This window comes from Tympanuchus pallidicinctus, unplaced genomic scaffold, assembly GCF_026119805.1.
Source record: "Tympanuchus pallidicinctus isolate F22 unplaced genomic scaffold, pur_lepc_1.0 scaffold12, whole genome shotgun sequence".
Lineage (NCBI taxonomy): Eukaryota > Metazoa > Chordata > Aves > Galliformes > Phasianidae > Tympanuchus > Tympanuchus pallidicinctus.
In genome coordinates this window covers 2,589,508-2,613,847 of record NW_026294637.1, presented here as the reverse complement: position 1 = coordinate 2,613,847, position 24,340 = coordinate 2,589,508, and the positions used below count along the sequence as shown (strand labels likewise).

The 24,340-nt window shown below is 53.6% G+C and overlaps 3 protein-coding genes across 5 annotated transcripts; 2 read left to right on the top strand and 1 right to left on the bottom strand.

Annotated features, from left to right (window-relative positions):
* The first annotated feature begins 328 nt into the window (after positions 1 to 328).
* Positions 329 to 13,760, top strand: PDCD7 (programmed cell death 7). Of its 2 annotated transcripts, XM_052672496.1 has the most exons (6): positions 3,108 to 3,194; positions 7,266 to 7,421; positions 8,815 to 9,534; positions 9,774 to 9,971; positions 12,109 to 12,210; positions 12,981 to 13,760. In XM_052672496.1, exons 2-6 carry the CDS (start codon positions 7,290 to 7,292, stop codon positions 13,113 to 13,115), a joined length of 1,287 nt encoding a protein of 428 aa, XP_052528456.1. In that variant the 5' UTR covers positions 3,108 to 3,194; positions 7,266 to 7,289; the 3' UTR covers positions 13,116 to 13,760. The 2 variants fall into 2 exon arrangements, with proteins under 2 accessions (XP_052528455.1, XP_052528456.1); XM_052672495.1 differs by lacking the exons at positions 7,266 to 7,421; positions 8,815 to 9,534; positions 9,774 to 9,971; positions 12,109 to 12,210; positions 12,981 to 13,760 and adding exons at positions 329 to 1,075; positions 1,998 to 2,136; positions 2,456 to 2,692; positions 3,443 to 3,588 and having other exon boundaries at positions 3,107 to 3,194.
* A 2,993-nt stretch (positions 13,761 to 16,753) lies between these two features.
* On the bottom strand, positions 16,754 to 18,564 carry KBTBD13 (kelch repeat and BTB domain containing 13). Its single transcript, XM_052672494.1, has one exon. The coding sequence runs from the start codon at positions 18,485 to 18,487 to the stop codon at positions 17,105 to 17,107; it is 1,383 nt and encodes a 460-aa protein (XP_052528454.1). The 5' UTR covers positions 18,488 to 18,564; the 3' UTR covers positions 16,754 to 17,104.
* Positions 18,565 to 18,599: 35 nt separating this feature from the next.
* Positions 18,600 to 24,118, top strand: RASL12 (RAS like family 12). Of its 2 annotated transcripts, XM_052672498.1 has the most exons (7): positions 18,600 to 18,689; positions 18,814 to 18,980; positions 20,173 to 20,289; positions 20,980 to 21,036; positions 22,244 to 22,317; positions 22,385 to 22,575; positions 22,910 to 24,118. In XM_052672498.1, exons 2-7 carry the CDS (start codon positions 18,854 to 18,856, stop codon positions 23,274 to 23,276), a joined length of 933 nt encoding a protein of 310 aa, XP_052528458.1. In that variant the 5' UTR covers positions 18,600 to 18,689; positions 18,814 to 18,853; the 3' UTR covers positions 23,277 to 24,118. The 2 variants fall into 2 exon arrangements, with proteins under 2 accessions (XP_052528458.1, XP_052528459.1); XM_052672499.1 differs by lacking the exons at positions 18,600 to 18,689; positions 18,814 to 18,980 and adding an exon at positions 19,000 to 19,562.
* Positions 24,119 to 24,340: the final 222 nt, after the last annotated feature.

The window sequence follows — 24,340 nt, the reverse complement described above, 5'->3', positions numbered from 1 at the left end:
GGAGGCTCAGGTTGGATAGCAGGTGAGGCACGGGCACGGACCGCCCGGGCGGTAGGGGCGGCTGTGCCTGGAAGGGACCTGCGGACAGCGGGCACGGTGGGGGCGCGCTGATGGCTGGGCGGGGGATCCGAGCGGTGCAGGTGACTCTAAGCAAAACAGCAGCCTTTCCCTTCAGTCACGCCGCCCGCTTCTTCAACGTCACCCCGTCCCTTCCCCGCCCGCCCCCAGCCGCTCGGGCTGCTCTTCCCCTCAGGCCCCGCCCCCAGAGCGCCGTCACCGCCCGCCAGGCCCGTTCCTCCCTGCCGCCGGGGGGCGCAGTCGCAGACGCCGCCGCGCCTCCAAGATGGCGCAGCCTCCGCCGCCGCCGCCGTTCCTGGGCCGCTTCGCGCCGCCGCCGCCGTTCCGCGCCTTCCCTCCTCAGGCACCGGGCCCGTTCCCGCCGCCTCCCGCTCCCTTCCCCGTCCCCGCCGCCCGCCCGGCTCTCCCTCCCTTCCTCCCGCCTCCTTCCTCCGAGGCCGGCCCCTTCTTCCGCGGCCCCGCCGCCCCGCCGCTCTTCCCCCCGTGGCCTTCGGCCGAGCGGCCGCCGCCCCCGCGGGACCCGGAGGACGAGGACGCTGCGCAGCGGCAGCGCGACGAGCGCTGGTTGGCGCAGTTCCTCGCCCGGCGCGGCCCCCCGGCGGAGCCCCCGCCGCCTCCCCGCGGCGCCGGCCTCGAGCTCGGGCGGCGGCTGGCGGTGCGGGCGCTGGGGACCGCGAGCCGCCTGGTGGCGCTGTGCCGGGCCCTGCGGTGCCGCGAGGCCGAGGGTCGAGAGGAGGGCTGGGAGCGAGAGCGGGCCGAGGCCGAGGAGCTGCTGGAGGAGCTGAGGGAGACGGTGCGGCCGCTGAGGGAGCCCGGCTACCTGCGGGAACTGGGCCGGAAGGCCGAGAAGGCGAGGAAGAGGAGGGAGCGGCTGCAGAGAAGGAAGCGGGAGGCCCGAGCGGCCCGGGAGGAGGAGGCGGCCCGCGCCGCAGAGCGGGAGGCTGAGATCGACCGATGGAGGGCGGGGCGCATCCAGGAGGTGGAGGAGAAGAACCGGGTACGGAAGAGCGGCCTCGGCCCGCTGCTCTGTGCCTGCGGCTCTGCTCACGGGCTCCGATGGAGCGGCGTGCGGCCGCCTTGTGGGTTTCCGTGCTCGTGGATTCCCCGGCTGCGTGCAGCGTTGGGCCCCTCGCGATGAGAAGGACGTGGAGGCCCTCGGAGCACGGTCCTGCGGGCAGCAGCCGAGGGAATTGGGGTGGGGCGGTCAGAGAAGAGGAGCTCGGGGGCCCCTGACTGCCCTCCACAACCCCTGAGAGGAGGTTGCGCAGAGTTGGGGTCGGCCTCTGCTGCCGTTGACAGCAATGGGGCGAGAGGTGATAGCCTCGATTTGTGCCAGGGAGGGTATGGCTGGATATTAGGAGAAATTTCTAATCAGAAAGAGTAACGTTGCACCAGCACAAACTGCCCAGGCGTGGTGGGGGCACTCATTGTGGCACTGAGGGACGTGGGCAGTGGGGGTGGCTCCAAAGGAAAAAAAAAATGACAAAAACCCACCCAAATTCAGTTCGGTGGGAAGTGGTGTTGGCACTGCACTGGCTGCCAAAAATTCATCTCTGTTGGTTGCTGGACCCATTGCTGGGGTGGCACAGAGCTGGTGTGCAAGGCATTGTATCCAGACTGGCATGCTAACGGTCCGTAACTGCGCAGCTGTGAAGTCTGCATGGTTTATATTCATTGTACATTTTTACTGACTTCCTAAGGTTAAAGGCTTTATGTATGTGGCTGTTCTGGCCCAAATTTGTGTGTGGCTCACCATTCTTTTTTCCCTGAAATTTCATTGTTAAGGGTTTTTTTTTCTCCCAGGTCAGCTGGTTGACTCACCTGCTGTAACTAGGAAGCTGTGTTTGTTTGACAGCACCTTTTCATTCTGGTCTGGGGGGGATAATCCATGCATCCTGTTGCTTTTCTTTCCTTTGCAGGAGCGGGAGCTTAAGGCTGCTGCAGACAGCGTCTTATCTGAAGTCAGGAAGAAGCAGGCAGACACAAAGAGAATGGTGGACATCCTGGGCTCCTTAGAAAAGCTTCGGAAACTGAGGAAAGAGGCTGCTGCCAGGAAAGGTGAATTAGGAGAATTTTTCCTAACTTTTCTAATGGTGCACACAGGAAATGACAGGAGGTGCACTTTGAAGAAGCTGTTTCTTTATTAGTTCTTGACGTTATGTGGTTCTGCAAGAACAGCTATAAAATCCTGAGCAGCAAATTGGATGCAGTGACTGTGTTCCAATGTTTCTAAACTTCCTTACCAGAAAAAAAAAACCTTCTGTTGAGATAATTGTTAGCTTATATTTCTCTGAGACTTTGCCAGCTCAGCTTTTAAGTCTCATAACAGTGCTCCTTCTGAATTTGGAAACATTATGCTAATTCTCCTTCTCTTTAGGTGTTTGTCCACCTCCCTCAGCAGATGAAGCCTTTGAAAATCAGGTGGAAAGTCTCAGAGCATTGCTCAAAAATCGCACAGAGCTGTATGAAGCTGAGGAGAGAGCACTGAGAGTGATGTTGGAGGGAGAACAGGAGGAGGAAAGGAAGAGAGAAATGGAAAAGAAACAGAAGAAGGAAAGAGAAAAGCTTCTACAGCAGAAACGTGACATTGATTCCAAGCTGTTTGGGGATCCAGGTAAATCCTGTCAGACTTCACTCTATATTCTGCTTTCAGCTCTTAGGCATTGGGTTTAAAATAAAGGCACAAAAAAGATTGTAGGTTAAGCTGAAGTGGGAATAAACTGAATGGATTGAAGACTTCCAGCATGCAGCAGGTGCTTTATTCTGATGGTTTGGTTAGTGCAGTTTGTGTAATGGGGAACAATTCACTGTCCATATGTTCCCTTGGTGCAGAGGATGGAGACAGGAAAAAGTTTTGCTAGTCTGAGCTTCGCTCTGACAGCTTTGGTGAGGGTGAGTTGATGTGCAAAACACGTAAATAATAGGTAAGGATTTCAAGTTAAGCTGGGGAGCAGCAAACCAGTCAGCAAATTTGGAACTTCTCTGACAGTGGCATCAAAGGTCTCTCTGGTTTATTGTGTTTTAACAGATGAATTTCCTCTTGCTGATCTGCTGCAGCCTTTCAGGGAATATTACTTACAGGCTGAGCTTTCTGTAGCAGCTCTAATCCAGATCAGGTAAAAGCTTTGTTTTGGTGTCTGAGGTGTCAAGCATTATTTGTTGAGGTTGCAAAATACAGTTCATTCGCTTCCATGCACGGCTATGTGATGAATTCTTTCGGTTCCTTCTTTGTCATTTAAACACAGAGCATGGTTTAGAGTCTTGTGTATTGGTTGGTGTGAAGAAATGTGTATGTGTGCATGTAATCCTCCTGCTGAAGCTCTCTTGTGCTGGATGTCCTCTCAAACACCTTTCTGTATTGAAGGCACGAGTGGGATCAGTACCTGGTGCCCGCTGATCACCCCGAAGGAAGCTGCATCCCTCCTGGATGGGTTCTTCCGACTCTCCCCACGAATGACACTTGGGCCACTGCTGTCAGATAACTCAGAAATAAATTGTTTTTGCACTGGAGGAGTGTTTGGTTGTCATTGGTGGTGTCAGTGTGAGAGGATCCAGCGAGGAGGTGGCGCCTGGGTCCTGTCTGTGCTCAGGAAGCCTGCAGCCAGGGTCTGGAATGCCTTGAAGAGAACTGTAAGGGATGGCTTTGCTTTCTAACTCTGCAAGGTGATACCTGAGTGACTGCAAAGCTGTCAGCCCTTTCGTGGCACAGAATTACAGTGCTGCTGTGTGTTTTTATTAACGAATCGCAATCTCAATAAAGTAATGCTGCTGACAAGGTGATTGGTGCCAGGATTCATGAACTATTCTTAGTGACTTTACAAGCTGAAATCAAGATGTTGAAATCTCCAGAATTTTGTTGTTTTTTTTTTTAAAGAGCTCATTACTGGATGTGTTTTTCTTCTCAAATGAAGCACGTCAGGCATTGCTTTCAAAATAGTTTCTGTGTTTTTGTGCATAGAAACGAGCTATTACGTTTTTAAACAAATTCTGAGTACAAACAAGACATCGATTTGGGAGCTTGATTAAAGCAGCTGCTGACATTTTGCTTTGCTGGACTAAAACGGGTACCACAGCATGGAAAAAATTCCCTGTTGTGTTGAAAGAGATCGGCCAGCCTTGTGAATATCTATAAATCTGACAAATAAGCCTGCTGGGGAAAAAGGTAATAAAACCTGAAGTTTAACCTACTTCAATTGTTTCTGCCTTCAAAGCTATTTTCCTGCAGGAACAGATTGTTTATATAGCATTTGGTTAAAAGTGCAGCTCTGTTTAGTAAGTTGGTTTCTGCACAGAATAAGCAGAGAAAATTGGATTGTTTTTGAAACATTTGTGCTCCATCGGATTTGTTCTAGTGCTTGGCATCAGTGTGACCCGAGCTATTGGGAGAGCTGTCAGCAAAAGGTTTGTGTGCAGGAAAACTGCTCCCTCCTACAAGATGACAGAGGCTTATGGCTTCAAATCCTCCCATCCTCAGGACTGTTTGCTTAAAGCAGCGATGGCCCCATCTGGTTTTGGGGCTTTGCTTGCCTACGCAGGTTGCCTTGGCTTCTTTCCAGAGCTGCAGTCATGTTCTCACTTAGCCCGAAGGCGTGGGAATAGATGTGATCTTTCCCATTCCTTATCTCTTAGCATCACCATTGTGTAATTCCTGGAGGAGGCAGCACATGATTGCCTACTCGCAGCTGATAAACTCAGCTCTTAACGCTGGGCTTATGTCAGTGGATCCTTGGCTGAAGGCTCCTGTTGATTTCTGTTAGTAAGAGCATACTAAGCAGTAATCTATGATAGAGCTGGAGTTTGGGTGCAGAAGTTGGCAGTTCTTGCTCCAAGCCATAGCACCACAAAATACAGTTCACCAAAGTCCTCCAAAGAGTTCTGATGTGTGTGTCCATACGTCCCCCCCTTCCCTGCCGTGTCTTTTAGCTCCATGTCATTCCAAGTCTTTATAGGTAGGTCACATCCCGGGAGTTTTTCCTGGCAAAGTAGCATGAAAGCTATTTCAAAATCAACACTTTGCATCTAATAAGATAAATGGCCAAAGGATGCTCTGCTTCACAGCTAGGCTCCTTATCCCATCAGTGTCTCTGCTGAGGCAGGCTAACCACTTAAGCTACTATAATCTTGATATTGTCAAAGTCAGATGCTCGTCAGATGCATGGATTTAAAGATTTAAGCAGTGGATGAGGAGGTGGTATAAAAGCAACTGCTCTCCCTGCCATGTGAGAGGAGCTACTTGGTTTCATCTAACGGTAAGGATAACTTGATATTATTAATAAGAGTTGCAACTGCTGGTGCATATGGTGTACATGCAGGCATATTTCAATCTCACGAGCTTGGTGTGGTTTATTTGCACTTTTCTAATGATGTCTGCTTTAAAATGTTTTACGTTTTGAGTGAGAAAGGATGAAGTCACAGTTGAAGGAAGAGGAATGTTTGAAATCTCAGACACAAAATGAGTGTGTCTGAGTATTGATTCGTAAAAACAAGAGCCATGTGTATTCAGATTCAGTCCTAAGATTCAGATTTGAGTATAGCAAGGGATTTCTTACTGCTATCCGGATGGATGCTGTGAGAAGCAATGAAATTGCTGAAATCTGAGCAGGTGAATCAGCAGGTGTCCTTTGGTCAGCCAGATGGGGAAGCTCGTGGTGAAAGGAGATGGAGTTGGTTACAAGGGCTTTTCCCTGGGCTCTGTTTATGCAGGGCACCCAGGGGTGTCACAGCTTTTTGCAAACAAGCCTGGGTCTTTGGGAACTGTTGTGGGCGCTGCCAGCAAAATACACCCTGCTGGAACTGCTGGGTGCACACAGCTGCTGGGAGGTGAATTCCTGTAGGAGGGGGCTGTGCCTTGCAGGCGGGGGCTGCATGGGGCTGTTAAGGAGATGGAGAAAATGGGGACAAGGCAGCTCTGCTGACGTTGTGCTGTTCTTTGTTGGCACTCACGTGGATGGTAAGCACTCTCAGCCAGGCAGCAGATGGCCCTGGCACGTTGCACGCTGTGTGTCAGTGGCTGTGTGTGTGGGGCAGAGCTGGTCCAGGGCTGCAGATGGATTAAGGGATCCTGGTGTCAGCCTGGGGTGGGTGCTGCTGAGCCCAGCTGCGTGTCACTCTTCATTTGCAGGCTACAGGTGGTTGGTTGCGTTCCTTTCCCAAGGCGAGGAGCTGCCTTTCTCAAATGTTTCCTGTTGTAGACCTTTATTTTCATGCTGCATTCTCAGGCCCGTATACATTCTGCTGCTTATTTTTGCTTTGTGTTTATCTATTGCTATAGAAGCCATGCTTTTCTCAGAGGGGGAAAAAAAAGTGGTAAAAGCACTTTAGTGTATACAGATGTCCCATAAACTACATATTGCACAGTGAGCGTGGCTGGCAAGCGTTGCCTTGGGACAAGCAGGCACCAGTTGCAGATTCCAGAAGTCAGAGGAAGACTTGCCATCAGACTTTGCCAGTCAACAAAGGAAACTATTCTGCATGTTGTCATCACTGGGATGTGGGGACTCGGGACTTAATGCAGCAAGTTGTGGCTTATTTTTCACTAAACTGAGTCATTAGTACAGAACTCATGGCTACGTGATGGCAGTAATATTTTCCATTCTGTTCATTGGAATTCTTTCTCTCCCTGCTATTCCTACTCTAAGAAACATCACTGTGCTTAAAATGAGCTGGTTCACCTTTTTCAAATGGTTCGTTCAACATCCCTCAAACGCTGCACTGTGCACCACTGTGAACCTCAGCAAAAAAGCATCCGTGTAGAGAATAGGAATAAAGCTCAGGTGGTTCTGTAGCTCTGCATTTAGCTGGGGGAAAAGGGGAGCGTGGCAGAGGGGGGGCCTGCTGAGTGGGAGCAAGGGGAGGAAAGCAGTGGGGTTATGCACAGAGGTGTCAGCAGGGGTGGAACTGGAGGAAGAAAGTGCTGAAGATCCCTGCTGAAGGCCGTAATCTTGGTTGGGCTGTGTTGACTCAAGCTCTGAATGGCAGTGATTAGCTCTTACAAATTTTCCTGCCTTCTAGTAATTAGCACTTTACAAATCTGGACGTTGCACACAGCAGGGCTTACCTCTCTCAAAAGATGGCAAAAATAGCTTATTTTTCTCTCCTTCCACCCAAATTTGCTGCGGTTACAGCATCACTCCTGTGCAGCTGCCAATCTTTCCTGTTACTTTTTTTTTTTTCCATCCCTTCTTTAGGCAGTGAGCAATCAGGCAGGGACAATGAGCTACCTGGATGGAGTGCCCTTCCGGACTGCTGTGAGCATCGAGGGCAACTCTGCAGGAGAAAGCACCTTCATCAAGGCTCCAGCCATAGAGCTCCCTGACTGCACCGACATCCTCATGAGCACCATGGTGGGTTGGCCTCTTCCAAGCCTGTTCCTGGTAGGATGCTCAAAGGGATGCTCTTCTTGGGGAAGGAGAGGGAAGGAAAATCTCTTCTCCATGTTGGTGTCCTGCCTGTTGGTTGTTTTCAGTAGGAACATGAGGTGAGGGTGTTGTGAGGATGGGTGAGAGGAAGGGTTTTGGTTGGGGTTGGGTTTTGTTAGAAGTGTCCAAGCTTGAGGACGGGATGGGTGGAGGGTTGCAAGATGGTCTTTCTTAGATGGAAAGTTTGATTTGTCCTTGAAAAGTGCAAATTTCAGGCTCCAGTTCAGGCTCTAGAAAATGGAGCTGCTCGCTTTCTTGCTGCTCCTGCTGTTCTGCTGAGCAAGCTTCAGCAGTCTCACCCATAGATGGGGTCAGTGCACTGTGCAGGGGAAATCCCCCTGAGCACCCCCAGGCCTTCCTCGTCCTGTGACTTGTGCGCCATCACTAAAGCATGCTCAGTTTTTGAGGTGTTTATTTGGGATTCCTCAAAGGAAATGTTTGTGGGCAGGATTCCATGCAGGTGATGGTTTGCAAGTGGAGGCATCACTGAGCTGAGTGTGTCCCTGGTGTCCCACCCCAGGGACTCTGGCTCGCTGTGGATGGGGACACATCTGTGCATGGTTCTGGAAGCACGCAGTGCTGTTCTCCTTGGGGAGCTTGGTTTGGGTCAGGCATAGCACAGTAACAGCAACATTCCCGTGCTGTGAATGTGCCTGCCTGCCAGGAGACCTTGTTTGGAGAGCTCTGGGACACGCACGGCTTGTTTGTTCCCGGAAAGCACTCAGATGTAAGTCAAAAACATGTTCTAAGGATTCTAAGGCAGGCAGTTTGTGACCCCTGTGCTCTGCTCTGGTTACTTGGGAGCTACTCCTCTGCAATCTGCTCTTCCCTCTCTGCAGCAGCCAAGGTGACACAGAACCCTTCCGTGCCTAAAGCATCCCAACAGGATTCCAAATACAACTGAAAGCAGTAATAATGCTGCAAACGGGTGTTTCCAAGTGAAATCCCATAGGGATAAGGCTGGGAGTGTCCAACCCCACAGCTCTAGTGCCCAGTGGCAATGAGACGTTAGTAATATAGAATTGTAGGATCAGAGAATTGTAAAATAACCAGAGTAGGAAGGGACCCACAAGGATCATTAAGCCCAACCCATGTCACACTTCCGCTCAAACCCAAACCCAGTGTTTGAGAGCGATGTCCCAGTGTGAGCGCCGTCAGCTCAGGGTCTCCCCTCTGCCCCCTCTGGGCTGAACAAACCCAGGGCCCTCAGCCCCTCCTCACGTGTTTTGCCCCCAGGCCTTTCCCCATCTTTGTAGCTTCCCTTCCACAAAGGTGTAAATACTGGTGTTTCTCACTCGCTCTTCCTGCGCTCCCACAGCACGACTTCTCACTGGAGCGAAAGGTGCAGTACTGGCTGGAGGCCGCTTCTCAGCACCAAACCTCCTGGCAGCAGCTCCACACCGACACCATCCCCACGGCCCCACCATGCTGGCTGCTGCTGGTGGACCCCGCTGAGGGCAAGGAGACAGCAGCGAGCAGAGTGAAGGAGGGCACGGTGCGGCGCAGCATCAGCCTCAGCGCCGAGCGGGGCCGGGGAAGAGCCTCCGACACAGAGAGTGAGGCTGGGTGCTCAGAGGACGATGAGTGCTGGGAGGACGATGAGTATTCCTCCACCTCCTGGGAGGAAAATGACAGGGAGGAGCACATTCTCCGGAGGAGAAACCAGCATGGCTTGCAGCAGATCCGACCAAAGACATCGCCTGGCTTGCTGGAGCCTCCTTCAGAGAACGGCTTCAAGGCTGCGAGCCCGGATCCAGGCAAGCAGAGGAGGTCCATGGTTTTGTTCAACAACATGAAGAATGAGCTGGAAGCAGCCAGGAGGAAGCTGGCTGCATTGGTGCATCCTTTAAATAGAGCCACAGCCGAAAGCAAAGGGGCTCCCATGCCACCAGCGCTCCCCCAGCACTGCCGAAGCAACAGGAGCCTCAAGTTTGGACCGGCAGCAGAGGGGTCTCACATGGGAAGCCTGGTGCCAGCTCCCCCCATGGCACCCAATGACTCCATGCCACCCATCCGCAAGCACAAGCCTACAGTCCCGGTGAGCTGCCTCGTGGTGGGGGAGAGGTGGAGGGAGAGGGCAAAGCACCCGGTCCTGGGCTCCAGCCAGCAAAGCTGAGCCAAAACTGGGCAACGATGTTCAGTGATGAGTGCCAGGGTAATGCTCTCCAGTGCCTGCCGTCACCTGTCGGTTTGGGGACTGACCATTGCACATGGGCGCCACAGTGGCGGCTCCATCCATCCCTGCTGGCTAACATGAGCTCCTGTCTTGTCTTGCAGTCCCTCAGCCCCTACTCCTGCCTGCCCCCAGCACGGCCGCTGGCATCCCGCAAAGCCAAGCCAGATTCAGCGGCTGACCTGCTGTCAGCACTGAGCCAGGAGGAGCGCGACCTCATCGAGCCCGTCATTGCCTTGGGCTACCCGGCCCGCAAAGCCATCCTCACTCTCCAGAAGACCGGGAGGCAAAGCCTGGGGCAGGTTGGTGGAGCTGGAACAGCTGAAATGGTGTGGGATGCTGTGGGGGCACAAAATTCATATTTCACAGTGATGCGAGCGACTCCCTTTTGCTCACGGTGGTCTCCCTTGTTCTGCATTGGGGAAAATGAAGCTATTTTTCCTGCTTTGGTATCAGAGCAGGGTTTTCTGTTGGATCAAATGCCAGCAGTTTTGCTGTAATACAGTCTCAGTGAGCGCTCCGCTTGTCAGCGAGCAGTAACAGGCGGGTGCTGCTATCTTCCCCATCTGTTGCATGGAGCACAGTGTCCTTCTAGTGCAAATCTTGCCCCCGTATATGGAAATTTTCTGCACATCATTTTGTCTCAGCTGTTAGGTTCGTGTGACCATTTTCATGGCTCATCCTGTCAGCCCAGGACCGTAAGAATATCCCAGAGATTTATCTGGTTCTCCAAAACCCCAAATTCCCAAACTGGAGCAACCAATGACTCCACACAAGGATTGCTTTTGGGTCACTGAACACTGCCATTCTGCCGAAGAGATGATTAATGTGCCAAAATACAGGATCTGCCTCATATGCCAAAATACAGGGTCTTCTCCACCAAATGTTCCCATTTTTCCCTTTTGTGCCCCATGCATCCAAGATGAAATGTAAGGCCTAGCTGTGCGTGCAACTGCTACAAGCATAAAACTACCAAATTAGGCTAAGATCTTCCTGGAAAATATGTTTCATGTTAAAAACAAGAGCTGTGGATGCTCTTCATTGCTTGCCAGTGTCACGTAAGCTTTCTGCATGTGACTGTGACAGCTTCAGACATGAAGATTGATTGTGGCACCAGACGGTAGCTAAAAATCGTTCCGTTTCTTTACTATATCAAATAAAGCTGGCAGAGTCCACCTTGGGGAGATAGCAAACTTTGTAAGCAAGCAAACAGCCTCAAACAGCCAGCACATGGGTGTGAGAGTGGGGACATCTGCAGCAATGTTTTGGGTGTGTAGAACTGCAACCTGTATGCCTATTGGATTTCCCATTGCATTTCTGTGCTGGAAAACCAAGCACTGAGCTTGCTGGCCCTTGACCACACTCCTTGTAGGGTGAGCAGGATCAGCTCCTCCTCCTTCCCCAGTGAACATTCAGCCCTTTGCTGAACCCAGGAAGTAAGTAGGTCAAAGTACATAAAAAACTGGTTTTGTTTAGTCTTGAGGATAGTTTTCGGGTTTTTTTTAATGATAAAAATCATGTAGCTGACAGCAGCACAGATTTTGTGTGTGGCTTGAGCAGCATGTCAGATTGCCAAGAGTGGCTGCGTTCTGCCTGGAACATGGGGAGTGACTCCTTGTAGCAAGAAAATACAGCAATGATCTCGGGTTTTAGTTAGAAAGATAATGAGGAAAATCAAGCCAGGTTCTGAATGCCAGCAAGCAGAGCGTAACTCATGTTTGTATTAATAAGCTGCTCCTTAGGGCTGACATTTTGTACAATTCTTGCTCTGCTACAGGAGAGCTAACATGTGAGGGACTGTTTTTGGCTGTTTCATGTGTTTTATGGTCTTTGCGTCCCCCTCCTTGGGCTGCAGCAGAGCTGAGGAGGGCGGAGGTCCGAGTGCTGGCAGAGCTGGGAGATGCAGATCAGCTTCTCTTCAGATGGGGCAGGCACAGCTTTGCAGACACCTCTGGGCTGCTCAGCTTTTCTCCAGGTGGACATTTTCATATCTTCTTTTTTTTCTGCTATGGTACAGCCCATTTATTATGGTCTGTCACATGAGTTTTTTGGACAGTGAATGATTCTCGTGGTATTCCAAGGAGACCGCTGGGAATTGTGCTGTCAGCACTCCAAGAACAATGAGGAAAGCCAAAAATAACTGTTTACTTTTGGTAATGAGAGCACACAGGCCTCTCCTGGGGATGTGGGGAGTTCGCACAGGTCCAGCAGGGGCCTGGGGCTGGGAGCATCAAAGGGATGTTGGCCTGGATAGGGTTAGAGATCAGCACGCACCTGGCATTTCACCCAGATGGTCTCTGCCAAATGAGAAAACAACTTGAAGATCCTTGCTTTGTGTTCAGACAGTTCAGGTGTTGCTCTACTCCCATCCTCCCTTCGTGTTATCCTCATTCCCATTTGGGATCAGGATGCATTAACCCTCACTGTTCTCTCTTCCAGTTTCTGGGCTACCTCCGCGCCTGTGACCGGCTGCTGAAGCAGGGCTATGAGGAGGGGCAGGTGGAGGAGGCCATGGAAATGTTCCAGTACTCGGAGAAAAAGGTCAGCAGCACAGCGCAGCCTTTTGTGTTTTGTCCATTTCCACCCCCCTGCCTCCTCGTGCCACCTCCTGCCAGGTCAGGTCCCATCACTCTGCAAGAAGTGAACCCACATAGACTGCGGATTGGGCTCAGAGCCCCAGGAGAGCATTGTGTGGCCACAAGGACTTGCAGAGGACGGACTCACCTCGTGCTGTGTGAGCATGACACTCTGGTGTGGGAATCCCAGCCCCAGGCATGCTTGCCACCTCTTGGCTTCCTGTCTCCTCATCCCATAGCAGGACAGTGGTGCTGTCCCGTGCTCTGGTCCCCATCAGCAGTCCCACCGTTGGGGAGGTGTAGGATCCTGCTTGCCTCCTGTGCAAGGCTCAGCACTGGGATGGTGCTGCCTCGGTGCAGGAGGTGTAGTTTGCTGAGAACAGGACTCTGGGTGAGCTGTGGTGGTGAGGCTCACCCTGAGCAATGGGAGAAATAGGAGCAATGAATGACAGAAATTCCCCAGTCCGGGGTGACAGATCCACAGTGCAAACACGTGAGTGGAACTCGTATTCAATTTCATGATGAATAAGTGAAGTTAGAGGCTGACTTTATTAACTAAAGAAAGACTTGGTGCATAAAGACTGTTAAAAGTTAGCACTTGTCCTGGCAGCGGGGTCCACGGTGCCCTTCAGCAGTAATACAACCCTGTGGGATTATCTGGCCCTGCTGCTGAAATGTCGCGGTGAATGCGTCCTTACAGCCCGGCGCTGACATCGCTCCTTTCCCTCCTTCCAGGCAGCTGAATTCCTGCACTTGTTAGCTCAGTTCAACGACATGGGTTTCCAGCAAAATGAAATCAAAGAAGTCCTCCTGCTCTGTGGGAACCAGAGGGACAAGGCGCTGGAAGAGCTCGTGATGAAGAGGCAGTGAATGTGCCCAGCACCTACAAAGCAGGATGCATCCTACTGCCCATCCCTTCCTAGGCCACATTTACAAATACAGCCACGTGCAGATTCTTACACTGTGATATAAGTCACCTGAATTGATTGTTTTTACAAAAGCTGGGTGCTCTTTGCAGGAACATTGGTTCCTCCTTTCTTGGGAAGATTCTCAGCAGACTTTATGACGTTTGAACGTTGTGACAGGAAATCTAGATGTTAGCGTCTCCTTGTGAACTAGAAACTTGACAAAAATGCACAGCTCAACGAAGGGCACAGAGAGAACATGGGCTGAGGTTGCTCTAGGTAGCTAATGTGTGACTTTTGACCCAGGACAGTGAAAAATGTCTTATGCAAGGCTTTACGCTCAGGAATTGTCATGAAATCTGAGCAGAGAGATGGATGACTGGCTTGCCTCTGCCTTTTATTAAGCAAATTCAAAGGGTGCTTCTCTAAATGGCAAAGACAATGGCTCAAAACCAGGTTTAGCACATCTGGGTGCCTGGGGGAGTTCCTGTGCTCGGCTAACTATGGACAACAGGAAATTCAGATTGCCTTACAGGACATTGCTCTTGTTTTGGCAGTGCAGCGATGGATGATGTTCTCACACAGAAGTACATTGTTCCCCTGTCTGTTAGCTACAGATGTAGTTTATCTGAGTAAAGATGCTCGGAGGGGTTTTTATAAAAAGTATTAATGTCTTTTCCTATGGAAATGCCAACTGGCTGAACCTAGCAGAGACAACTCCTAATGAGTCCCAAAGTAGTTACCATTTTCCACAGTGTCCTTCCAAGTGGTCTCCTTGCCCAATACAGTTCAGCTCAGTTAATGCAGCGTGTTCCTGCTCCACATCTCTCTGACCAGCTCCCAAACACAGGCACACAGGTGTAGCTCTCTATAGCTGCCTCCATCCTTGCCAAGTGCCAGAGTGACAGTGACAACGTGCATCCAGATTTTGGCCTGGAACTGACCTTTCCATACCCGAGAGTGGGTGTTTTACACCAGTGTTGTGGACAACACTCCCTTGGATGGCCAAGGGAGGTATTCTGCTAGTAAAAAGGACAGGGAAACTGCAGTCAGTGGGGCATGGAGTGGCAGGGCAGATCCAGATCCATCCATCCATGCTGTGCCAACGTGGGGAGTGGCTTTGTCCTGACCTCCTTGCACCAAATCAGTCAACATGGGGCAGTTATCCTTCTCCAAAGCACAGTGCTTTCTGAGCCCATCTGCACAGCAAGCTCCCAGGCTCTTCTTGGAGCACCCGTTTCTGCTTTTCCTGCAGAGCTCTTGCTTATACAAGTTTTTATTTTTGATATGGCCCTTATAAGGCAAGTCCATTCTACAGGCAGCTTTTTGTTACGTTCAGCCTTGCCAAGATGATGTCACCTTCAACAGAAACTTGCAAAAGGTTGAGCTATGATTAGATAGACTGCACTGGGTCTAACTAGGGTCTTTGGCAGAGTGGACACCATTAAGACTGGAAGGGGCAGATAATGGTGGTGTTCTCATGCCGGCAGTGCGTAACACCAAGCGCTGAATCCTGCTGCAACAGATCTGCAGCACCGTGCCCACTCACTGTGCAAAGGCTGAACAGCTTCTCATGCTGGCTCATATTTTTTCCCCCGCTTGCAGAGGTACAAACAACATCTTTCTGCTTCCCTCTGCGTTACAGTCTGTACCACGGTCTGGTGACACAGATGCAACCACGTTACTCCTCTCTTGGAACATCCATGCCACACTCAACGGCGCCTGCCGAGACCGCCAAGTAGAAGTCAAATCTATTTTCTTTGCAGTTTGGGCTACATTATCTCCTCCTTTCAGGTTGGACATTAGCAACAATCTCTCCAAGAGTGGTCAGGCACTGGAATGGGCTGCCCAGGGCAGTGGTGGAGTCATCATCCCTGGAGGTGTTGAAGAAGCATTTAGATGTTGTACTGAGGTTCATGAGTTAGTGGGGAGATGTTGGTGGTAGGGGGACAGTTGGACTGGATGATCTTGGAGGTCTTTTCCAGCCTGGGTGACTGACTCTATGATTCTAAGACCAGATTTTTCAGTGGTTCTACCATAATAATGTATTTTTGGCGGTGTTACCTTTGCCAACTTGCAAACTGTTGAAAAAACGATGCACAAAGGTGGGGTAGAAGTTTTTCTGCTTGGTGGTTTTGGAGCTGGAAGGAATGGGAGAGGCTGCCAAGTCAAATGGCCTTGGGTTACTTACAGCAGCTCGCCATAAATACTTGAGTAACAGAATTATTTGAACTTTATATTGATGGAGTCCTTACGCTGGTTGTTCAACTTAGCATGGTTTAAAACAGAGGGCTGCTTCCAGTTAGGAGAAGACAGCATAAAATGTTAATGGGCTTCATCTGAGAAGGGAGCGTGGATTGGACTTGATGGGATTTATGCTCGCAGTGTGCCTGGCGAGCGCCAGCAGCTCCTCTGAATTCCTCCCTGGGTAAGGCATGAGGTTACAGCAGCGCCAGTGGAGGCGGATGGAAAACACAACCCTGTCAGATGGAGCCAGTGTGGGGCTGCTCCTGGGACTGGGGTTGATGCTGGGGCTGTGGTTGCCACTTCCCTGTCCCAAGCAGGGTTGGAGGGCAAATGGGGACAGGCACATACTGTGTTTTAAATAAGGTCATGGATGCAAGCTTGGGTTTTCTTGTCTGTTTTGGTTGATTTTTTTCTTCTCTAATGCTCTCTGTTTTGAAAATGCTGAGAACTTGGCGAGGGTCAGCAGTGGAAGTATTTGAGGCATCCAGCTGGTATTCCCTTCCCTCCTCATGCGAGGAGCACAGCTAGCCTGGGGCATGGGAGCCCAGCTGGGCATTATTTGGGCTCCGATGAGTGCGTGGCTGCCAGGTTGACTCCTGGTCCCCGTCTCCCTTGAGGGACAGCAGCATGAAGCATTTAGGGACACAGTGGGTGTGGTGGGGATGGGTTGATGGCTGGACATGATGATCTTAGAGGGCTTTTCCAACAGTAATGACTATGATTCGGCAAGGGGGATGAGGGCAGCCCTTCTCCAGTCATCCCCTGGGCAGAGCCTGGAGCTGTGCTGAGGACAACCTTCAGCATCATGGGGCTGAGTCCCAACAGACAGCTTATCTGGCTGCAGAGCTCCGTTCACAAAGCAGACTTGGCAGCCTGGCATCTGCACAGTCTGAGTGCAGCCCTGCTGATGCTCTCTCCTCTCCTTTCATTTTTGCGAGTTTGCCATCTCCTAAAAATATCCTTTGGATCAAATGAGAGCATTTGGGTCTGCTGGGAGCTGGCAGGCAGGTTTGGAGAAGACGGTGGCTGTTTATTGCGCTCATGGGCATGATGGATGGTTCCCAGGGAGGAACCTGCTCACTCTGGACCACAGCTTTCTCCTGTGTGGGTTTTTGGAGATAAACTCCTCACGGTCTTTGCCCTCCACCCCCCTCCTGTGTCCCTTTGTCCCCTCATCCCAGGCGATGTCTCCCCGGGGAGCCCGGGACTGCCTGGGAACTGTGTGAGCAGCTCTGAACGCTGCTGCAGCTGAAAACACTCAGCAGGCAGGAACGGGTCTTGATGTGGGCCCTCTGTTAGGAGACATTTTCCTTCAGGAGGAGAAAAGAATACAAGAGAAGAGTAATGACACAGGGCTTTCTACAGCTTTCCTTTTAATTCCAGGATATAAGGAACCATTAGAGCAGAGAGCAGGCTTTTTGCTGCACACCTTCAGCGTGCAGTCCAAATAAATGTCTGCATCTCTCCAGAGCCTGTTCTCTGCAGAAGCCACAAAGCCCTGTGTGCCGCAGGCTCGCCCGTCGTGGCACTTTGCACGAGGCTGCTGTGCCAGCAGTTCCTGTCCCCCCTTCCCCTATCACAGGGTGCCTCGTCACCTCTGGGTCCAACGTGGAGTATCCTTGGCAAGAGGAGGAGAGGAGCCCAGGGAGCTGTGCACAGAGCCGAGGCCATATGCAAGGAGAGCACCCCAAGGTGGGGTGGGGCCGGCTACGTGGCGATGTCGTGATTGCGCCGGGGCAGCCGCAGCAGGAAGGTCTGCAGGGAGCCGCTGCGCGGGAAGCCCGCCCGCTCCTTCTTGACCCTCCAGGCCTCCTCCTCCACCGAGTAGAGCTGCGTCAGCATCTTGTTGACAGTGTACACCGTGTCACCCTTGATGGTGGCGGTGAAGAGAGCTCCTTTGCTGTTCATGAACTGCCCGGGCAGAGCCGTCCACTGCCGTGACCTCAGGTTGAAGCAGTCGATGACGCAGCGCAGGAAGTCGTCTCCGGGGCCGTTGCGCATGACGTAGAGGTTGTCGCGGTGGGCCACCATGCAGTGCCCGTAGCTCTGGTGCCGCTTGAGCTCGGTGACGGGAAGCCACGCGTCCTGCTGGCTCTCATACTCATAGATGACGGTGGTGTCCAATGGCTTCCACAAGCAGACGAAGATCTGCCCCATGGCCTGGGCGCAGGGTGCAGCCGAGCTCGGCTGCGGCAGATCGGAGATGAACGTCCAGGTGTTGGAGGCCACGTCGTATCTCTCCACAGACTTGAGCGAGATCTTCTCGTACTCCCCGCCGATAGCATAAAGGCAGCCCTCGTGGCCCACCAGCCGGACGTCGTAGCGCAGCTGGTGTGGGCTGGGGAACTCGCTCCAGGCGTCGCTGTCGGCGTCGTAGCAGAAGCTGCTCTCCACCACCTGCTTGCTGGCCCCGTAGACGCCGCCCACAATGTAAATCTTGTTGTCCATGGTCGCCATGCCGGCTAGGAACGTGCTGGCGCTCAGCGGCAGGCAGGAGAGCGTCCTCCACGTGTTGCTCTCCTCGTCCAGGTAGCAGATGGTCCTGGAGAGATCCTCCAGGAACTCAAAGGTGGGCGTGTGGGCTCCCACCGCCACGAAGGTGCTGGGCAGCAGGGCCTGCACGTAGGCCAGCAGGTCGGTGGGCAGGCAGCCCAGGTGCTCCTCCAGCTCGGCGTAGCTGTCCCGGATGTAGAGCGCAGCACAGTGGAAGAGGTCCAGGAGGCCGAACACGGCGGCGGTGTGGTACAGCAGGAGGCAGTTGTCGGAGTCGATGGAGTGGATGAGGTACTTGGCCAAGGGCTTCACCTGCAGGAAGGCCGCGCACTCCACCGCCCGGAAGGTCTCCTCACCGCCCAGCACGGGCCGCTCGCCCGCCAGCACGCGCAGCATGGCCAGGAATCCAGCAGCGCTCAGCCCGCCCAGCCTGATCTCCTCCTGCGTGCTCTCCCTCATGCCCGAGCGGAACAGGGCACGGAAGTATTCACTGCTCTCCACCAGCAACGCCTTCTCCACCGAGAAGCACTGCTCCTCCACACGGATCCGCACCCTTCCCGGAGGCCCTACCCGAGCACCTTCGTCCTCTGGGCTCATCCTGCCCGGCTCTGGGGCAGCCCCTCCTTGCTGTGCCCACCCTCGGGTGTCTGCCCTGTGTCCCGGCGGCTGCTTGCTGTAACCTAAATCCTTTCAGCTAAAGATAGCCCAGCTCGTGATCGGCCCCCGGGCAGCGTGCCCCTTCCACAGCTCCGTCCCAAAGCACAGCGAGGTTCCCTGGTGGCTGTGGAACTGCCGGCAGGTTGGGGCATCCTCCTCATTTCCCACCACAAGCCATGGGCATCACAAGGCGGGCTGCACGTGGCTGCCCTCCCTGCTGGGAAGAGCACAGGGCCGTGCTATTTTTTCTCTGTTTTTTCCCTTAGTTGTACGGCCGCAGTGGGGGACGGATGTGAGCAAATCTTCATGCCTTCAGCTCAGCCGTGGGAAAGGAGCTTTGCATGGCCCAGGGCAGGAGAGCCCTCCTTTGTGGGTTCTTCCTGGGGCTGCCCCCAGGAGGAGCAATGGGAGCAGAATCCATCCCTGGTAAACGGTCAGTAACACGGTGTGTGCTCTGTGGGGACGGTGCTGACGCAGTGTCAGAGCAGCAGTGGGGCACCAGTGGTGACAGTGCTGTGCTCCCCAAAAGGTCCCTGTGCAGGAGAAGGGTGAAGCTTTGCTGCGCCCTGTGCTGGGAAGCAGAGCTTTCCCAGATGTGTAATGGCTTAAGGAAAAAAGTAAGATTTCTTTCGGATTGCTTAGGATCACTCTCCACCTGCATCCAAAGGGGGGTGTAGGGCAGGGGCGTGTGGCCATCCCCCCGAAATCAGTCCCCAAATGGCTGTCCTTCCTTCCACGGGGGGTTGATCCCGTCCCCCCTTGGAACTGTTTGCCGGCACTTTCACGTTCACAGACTATTTTGGGAGGGTTTAAAAATATCCTCCACACGCTCCCGGCTGCTGATACCGCCCGCACCCCGGATTGGGGCTGTGCACGGACCGCGGGGGCCGCGTCCAGCCCCATCTGGGTGCCCCATCCCAACCGCTGTGATCTCCATGACAACGCTGCCTCCAGCTCCCACCTCCTCCCCGGGTTTGGATCCCATCGCGCTGATGGCTCGGGGCGGTCGGCAGCGGTGAGTACTGCCCGTGCTCTGCTCTCCCTCTCTTTGCGTTTTGGATGCAAAAAGGGTGGTTTTGTGCTTGCTTCTTTGTTTTCTCCCCACCAACCCTGCCGGCACCAGACGTTATCCATGCTGAAGCTCATTGAAGGAGCAGGGAACGCACAGGGATAGATAGGAGCACGCTGTGCCGGTGGGAGATGCACTGAGCGCGCTGTCCTCGGCTGAGCAGCACGGGAGGATTGAGGGGGTCCGTGCCCATTGGGGGGTCCCAGCAAGGCGCATGGGATCATCGCAGAGCCGATACCAGCCGTTGTCTCTCTGCAAATCTGCTGCGGGGGCAAAGCAGGCAGAGGGACGGCAGTAGGGTGGCCGGGGACGCTTGTCCAGCCCGGCCCCGTGCGGCAGCTTGCCTTACAAGGAGTTTGGCTGCGACCCGAGCGGCGGGAGCAGCGCTCGCCTCCTCCTGCCTCATTCATTGCGAGCGGCACTGGGGCCGCTGCTCCCCGGCACCGCCGTGAGCTCCGAGCGCCCAACATCCCAGCGGCAGGTGGGACGCTGCTTTCTCTCTTTCTGGGGTGCGGGTAGAAATGGGGTCCCCCATCGTTGCTTCGCTCTCTCGCAGGACCGAGGATGGCCTCGATGTTCGGCAAACCGCGGGTCAGCACCGAGCGACCGCCGCAGAGCCCCGTGGCAGAGTGCAACGTGGCCATCCTGGGCTGCCGGGGGGCCGGAAAGTCAGGTGGGAGCAGCGCTGAGCCGCAGCTGCTGTATGGCTTTTCGGGAGCCGCGGGTGCCTGCACCGCTCCTGCTTCCAGCATTGGCACCACTGCAGCATCCCTGCCCCGGTGCCGGGCAGCATCCCTGCTATAATGGGGTTTTGTGTGTTTAGGAAAGGAAAAAGTTCCTCTGCAATCGTTCCAGAGCCCCCTGGGTCATGTGCACGGCTGTGGCTGCGTTTGCTTGTTTTGCATGTGATTCCCATGGATGTATATTTATATTAATGGCTATTTGTGGACCTTTTCGGTAGCAGCAATGTTTCCACCTGTGCGATTTGGGGCTGCGTTCTGCATGAGTCCTGCAGGAAGCACACAGGTCACCAAAAGTGGGTCCCCAGAGGCCATCTCTGTGCCCCACTGGTGAGGTGAAAGCCTCTAAAAATCATCAAATCGTAGATGTTTGGCCCAGAATGGCTTTCTTTTTAGTGGAGAAAACAACATCACTTTGTAAGAGGCAATCCTGGGAAAGCTGTGGGACAAGTGGGCAGGATTTGGAGGGAAAAGGTTGCTTTTGGGTTGGGAAAAGGGGTGGAAGGCAGATGGGAGAGGGGTGAATGGCCCCACTGCTGCCTGCTGGTGGAGTGTGGCAGGATGGGAGGTGACAGCATGCTGCTCAGAGGGGTGACCATGCCATCCTCCTCCACCTCCTGCAGCGCTGACTGTGAAGTTTCTCACCAAGAGGTTTATCAGCGAGTACGACCCCAACCTGGGTAAGGCGTTTCTCCCCCCAGTTATTGCACCCCAGCATCCCCTGCATGTCCCCAGTGTGCTCTGCTTCTCATCTCCCACACTTCCCACGAATACAGCATCTAAAGGGGGGAAAAAAAAACAACACGGCACCGAAAAGCAAAACAAGCAAACAAAACCCATCAAATAAACAAACAAACAAACCCAAAAGACATGAGAAACGTCAAAAAGGCCAAATTCAACCCAAAACAGCGGTGAGAACAGGCGCGTCCCATAGGAAGCAGCCATTCCTTGCATCTCCTCTCCAGATGTGGCCCTCCTTTAGGTGTGGCCCCCCATCCCTCTTTGGGATGTTGGCTGAGATGAGGAGCGCTGCACTGCAGGTGTCTCTGGGGACCGTGTGGTGCTGTGGAGTGGCTCTGGGCAGTTTCTTTTCCACCCTGTTTGAGCAGTTAATAACTATTTTCCTGGGCTTGTTTCCAGTCTGCAGTGAAGAGTTGTAAATGATTTATCAGGGACATTCGGGAGATATGGAGCCCGTCCAGGAAGCGGCTCCAGCCCCTCATCGCTTCTAGGAAAGAAGGAAAAATCCTCTGTTCAGTTTCACAGCGGCTCTGCCATCTTCCCACAGCAAAACCTCCCCGAAAGGCACCCTCCAGGAGCAGCAGGCAGGAGGCGTCCCCCGATGGAGGAGCCCTCCTGGTTCCCAAAGCAAGGCCTTGCTGCTTTTGTCCCAGTGATGGGCGCTCAGCCCCGTGCTGAGCCCTTGACTGCCATGTCTCACTGGGTCGTGGCATTGAGATAAGGGCTGAGCCAGGGGTGATGGCCACGCTGGAGCCCATGGTGGGGGTGGAAGCAATCAGCCGCCGCTTGCAAAAATGCAGCAGATTCTGGGGTTAAACCTCAAGGAGATGAACCCCGTCAGGTTAGGGAGGCTGTGGTTAGGGTGGTTCAGAGCAGGTGGGAGCTCGATTTCTTGCCAAGTGGAGTCAGGAGGTGGAAAGAATAAATATGCCACCCTGCTTTCTGCATGCAGTGGGAGAAAGCAGCTCCCAGCCAGGCCTGTCCCCACTGCATCCTTCCAAACGATGCTGTTGGAAGGAGCACAGTGTGTCCCCCGGCAGTGGATGCTCCTTACCAGAGGCTGAGCTATTTCCATGACACCTCAGCCAGGCTTTGCCTGGCACTGGGGTCGCACAACCCGTCCTCAGAGCCACCCTTGCCTTGCAGAGGACACCTACGCCTCGGAGGAGCTGGTGGACCAGCAGCCCGTGCTGCTGAAGGTGATGGACACGGCTGACCAGGTGAGGGCCGGGCAGCGCCGGTGCCACAGTGACATGGTGCCACGCTCACCTCTCCTCTCATCCTCAGGATGGCCCCGTCAACTGCGAGCGCTACCTGCACTGGGCCAACGCCTTCCTCGTTGTCTACAGCATCGACAACAGGAGGAGCTTTGAGGGCTGCGGCCGCTACCTCGATGTCCTCGCCCGGCATGCGCAGGGCTGCCAGCGCCAGAGCCCCGTGCTGCTGCTGGGCAACAAGCTGGACATGGAGCAGTACAGGTACCCACCGCCCTTCTTTTCCCAGTAGGAAACGGCCCCACTGCCAATGGGGCAGTGTGCTTGCTTGGAGCCCGTTGCTGCCTTTGGTGGGATGCCTTGGAGTAGCTATGGGGCCTTGACAAACTGAGCCTTCATCCCACTGGTCCTCAACCAGTGGTCCTGCTCTCAAGACCTGTCCCCTTTCCACAGGGTTCTGTCATCACCTCCACACCCTACACCCTCACTTGCCTTTTTTTGTTGTCCCCTCGTTGCCAAAACAAGAGGACCCCTCAGCCCTTTCTAATGGGCCAAGTCACCAAGTGAGACCATGCCATTGCCCCTCCGCTCTCCTCAGGCAGGTGACCAAAGCCGAAGGGATGTCCCTGGCCACCAAGTTCGGGTGCCTGTTCTACGAGGTGTCGGCGTGCCAGGACTTCGCGGCGGTGCAGCACGTCTTCCACCAGGTGGTGCGGGAGCTGCGGCGCGAGGCAGAGCACAGCCCAGCCCTGCGGCCTCTCTTCGTCGCCGAGGAGCAGCCCTGCCTGGCCGTGGCCACCCGGCATGGCCTGGCCAGCTGCACCATCAACACTCTGTCTACTGTCAACCTCAAGGAGATCCCCTCGGTGGCCCAAGCCAAGCTGGTCACTGTCAAGTCGTCGCGAGCTCAGAGCAAAAGAAAAGCGCCCACGCTCACCTTGCTAAAAGGTTTCAAGATATTTTGAGGTGCATCCTTTCCCTGTCCTGCAGGGGGCTGGTAGCACCGGGGATGGGGACCTCATCCCACTGACCCCTGCACAGCCCTGCCTGGGTGATGCATCTGTGGATTTGGGCTCCGCCTGGAGCCAAGAAGCATTGCTGGAGAGCTGTGCTGTGCACGGCTGCTCGGGCTTCCATGTGTGAATGGGACCAACTCACCAGCAGGCAGATGGGAGCCCAGGGAGTGAGAACTGCTCCTTCATCAAACACAGAGATGCCTGTGTCTCACGGGTCCCCTCACCAAGCAATAACTAGGAACAATTTACTTTTTTCCTCCAAATGAGAAAGATGTGGAGAATGTCACAGGTGACTGCGGGCCTCAGGTGCCCTGAAACTGGTCCCTGTGCATTGAAGTAAGGAATACCAAAACAGCTGGTTTTTTAACCAGCTTTTTACAGGACGATGTTCCTTTTCAAAGGTTTTGCAAGCAGAGATGCTTCATCGACCGGAACACGTTCTTAAAAGCTTTTCTTTAAAAAAAACTGTCGTCTTTTCCAAATGTCTTAAGTTATTTCACGGCCTCCACGTGTGCCCTGTGAAGGGTGTGAAGCAGATCCTACAGCAGAGTGCTGTGTGCCATAGGCAGGCTGTGCCCATGCCAAGGCCCGGGGCTGTGTGCTCGTGTTTCTTGAGGTGAACGTTCTGCATCTCCCCAGAGTCGCGTCTATCCGCAGAGCAAGATAGCATGTGCATATCTGTACATACATTCATACAGATACGACTACAGTGATTAGAGAGATTCAACACAGGATTTTGATCGAGCACTTTGGAAAATATTTTAATAAAGGTAACTTTTGAAAAGAACAAACGCTCCCCTGCTTCAGTGTCAGCGTTTCCATGTCTGCAGGTGGGGGCCTGGGCCCTGGCTGACTGTGAGCCCCCACCTTCCTCCCATCCCAGCAGGCGGCAGCTGAGCGAGGGGCGTAAAGATCAGCCAGAGGAGGTGCAGAGGGGAGGCACAGGTTTGCCTCTGAGACCTGAGCTGCTTCTACTGACACAGCTCTTTTGTCTTTTCTTTTCCTTTCTTTTC

What these genes read in the sequence shown, in the direction of transcription:
- PDCD7 (XM_052672495.1), top strand. Translation starts at nt 344, where the DNA reads ATGGCGCAGCCTCCGCCGCCGCCGCCGTTCCTGGGCCGCTTCGCGCCG. An exon ending in CAAGCTGTTTGGGGATCCAG is followed by an intron (nt 2,693 to 3,106) that starts GTAAATCCTGTC and finishes GTGTTTTAACAG; the next exon opens with ATGAATTTCCTCTTGCTGAT. An exon ending in GCAGCTCTAATCCAGATCAG is followed by an intron (nt 3,195 to 3,442) that starts GTAAAAGCTTTG and finishes TCTGTATTGAAG; the next exon opens with GCACGAGTGGGATCAGTACC.
- KBTBD13 (XM_052672494.1), bottom strand. Translation starts at nt 18,487, where the DNA reads ATGAGCCCAGAGGACGAAGGTGCTCGGGTAGGGCCTCCGGGAAGGGTG.
- RASL12 (XM_052672498.1), top strand. Translation starts at nt 18,854, where the DNA reads ATGCCTTCAGCTCAGCCGTGGGAAAGGAGCTTTGCATGGCCCAGGGCA. An exon ending in CGAGTACGACCCCAACCTGG is followed by an intron (nt 21,037 to 22,243) that starts GTAAGGCGTTTC and finishes CTTGCCTTGCAG; the next exon opens with AGGACACCTACGCCTCGGAG. An exon ending in CTGGACATGGAGCAGTACAG is followed by an intron (nt 22,576 to 22,909) that starts GTACCCACCGCC and finishes CGCTCTCCTCAG; the next exon opens with GCAGGTGACCAAAGCCGAAG.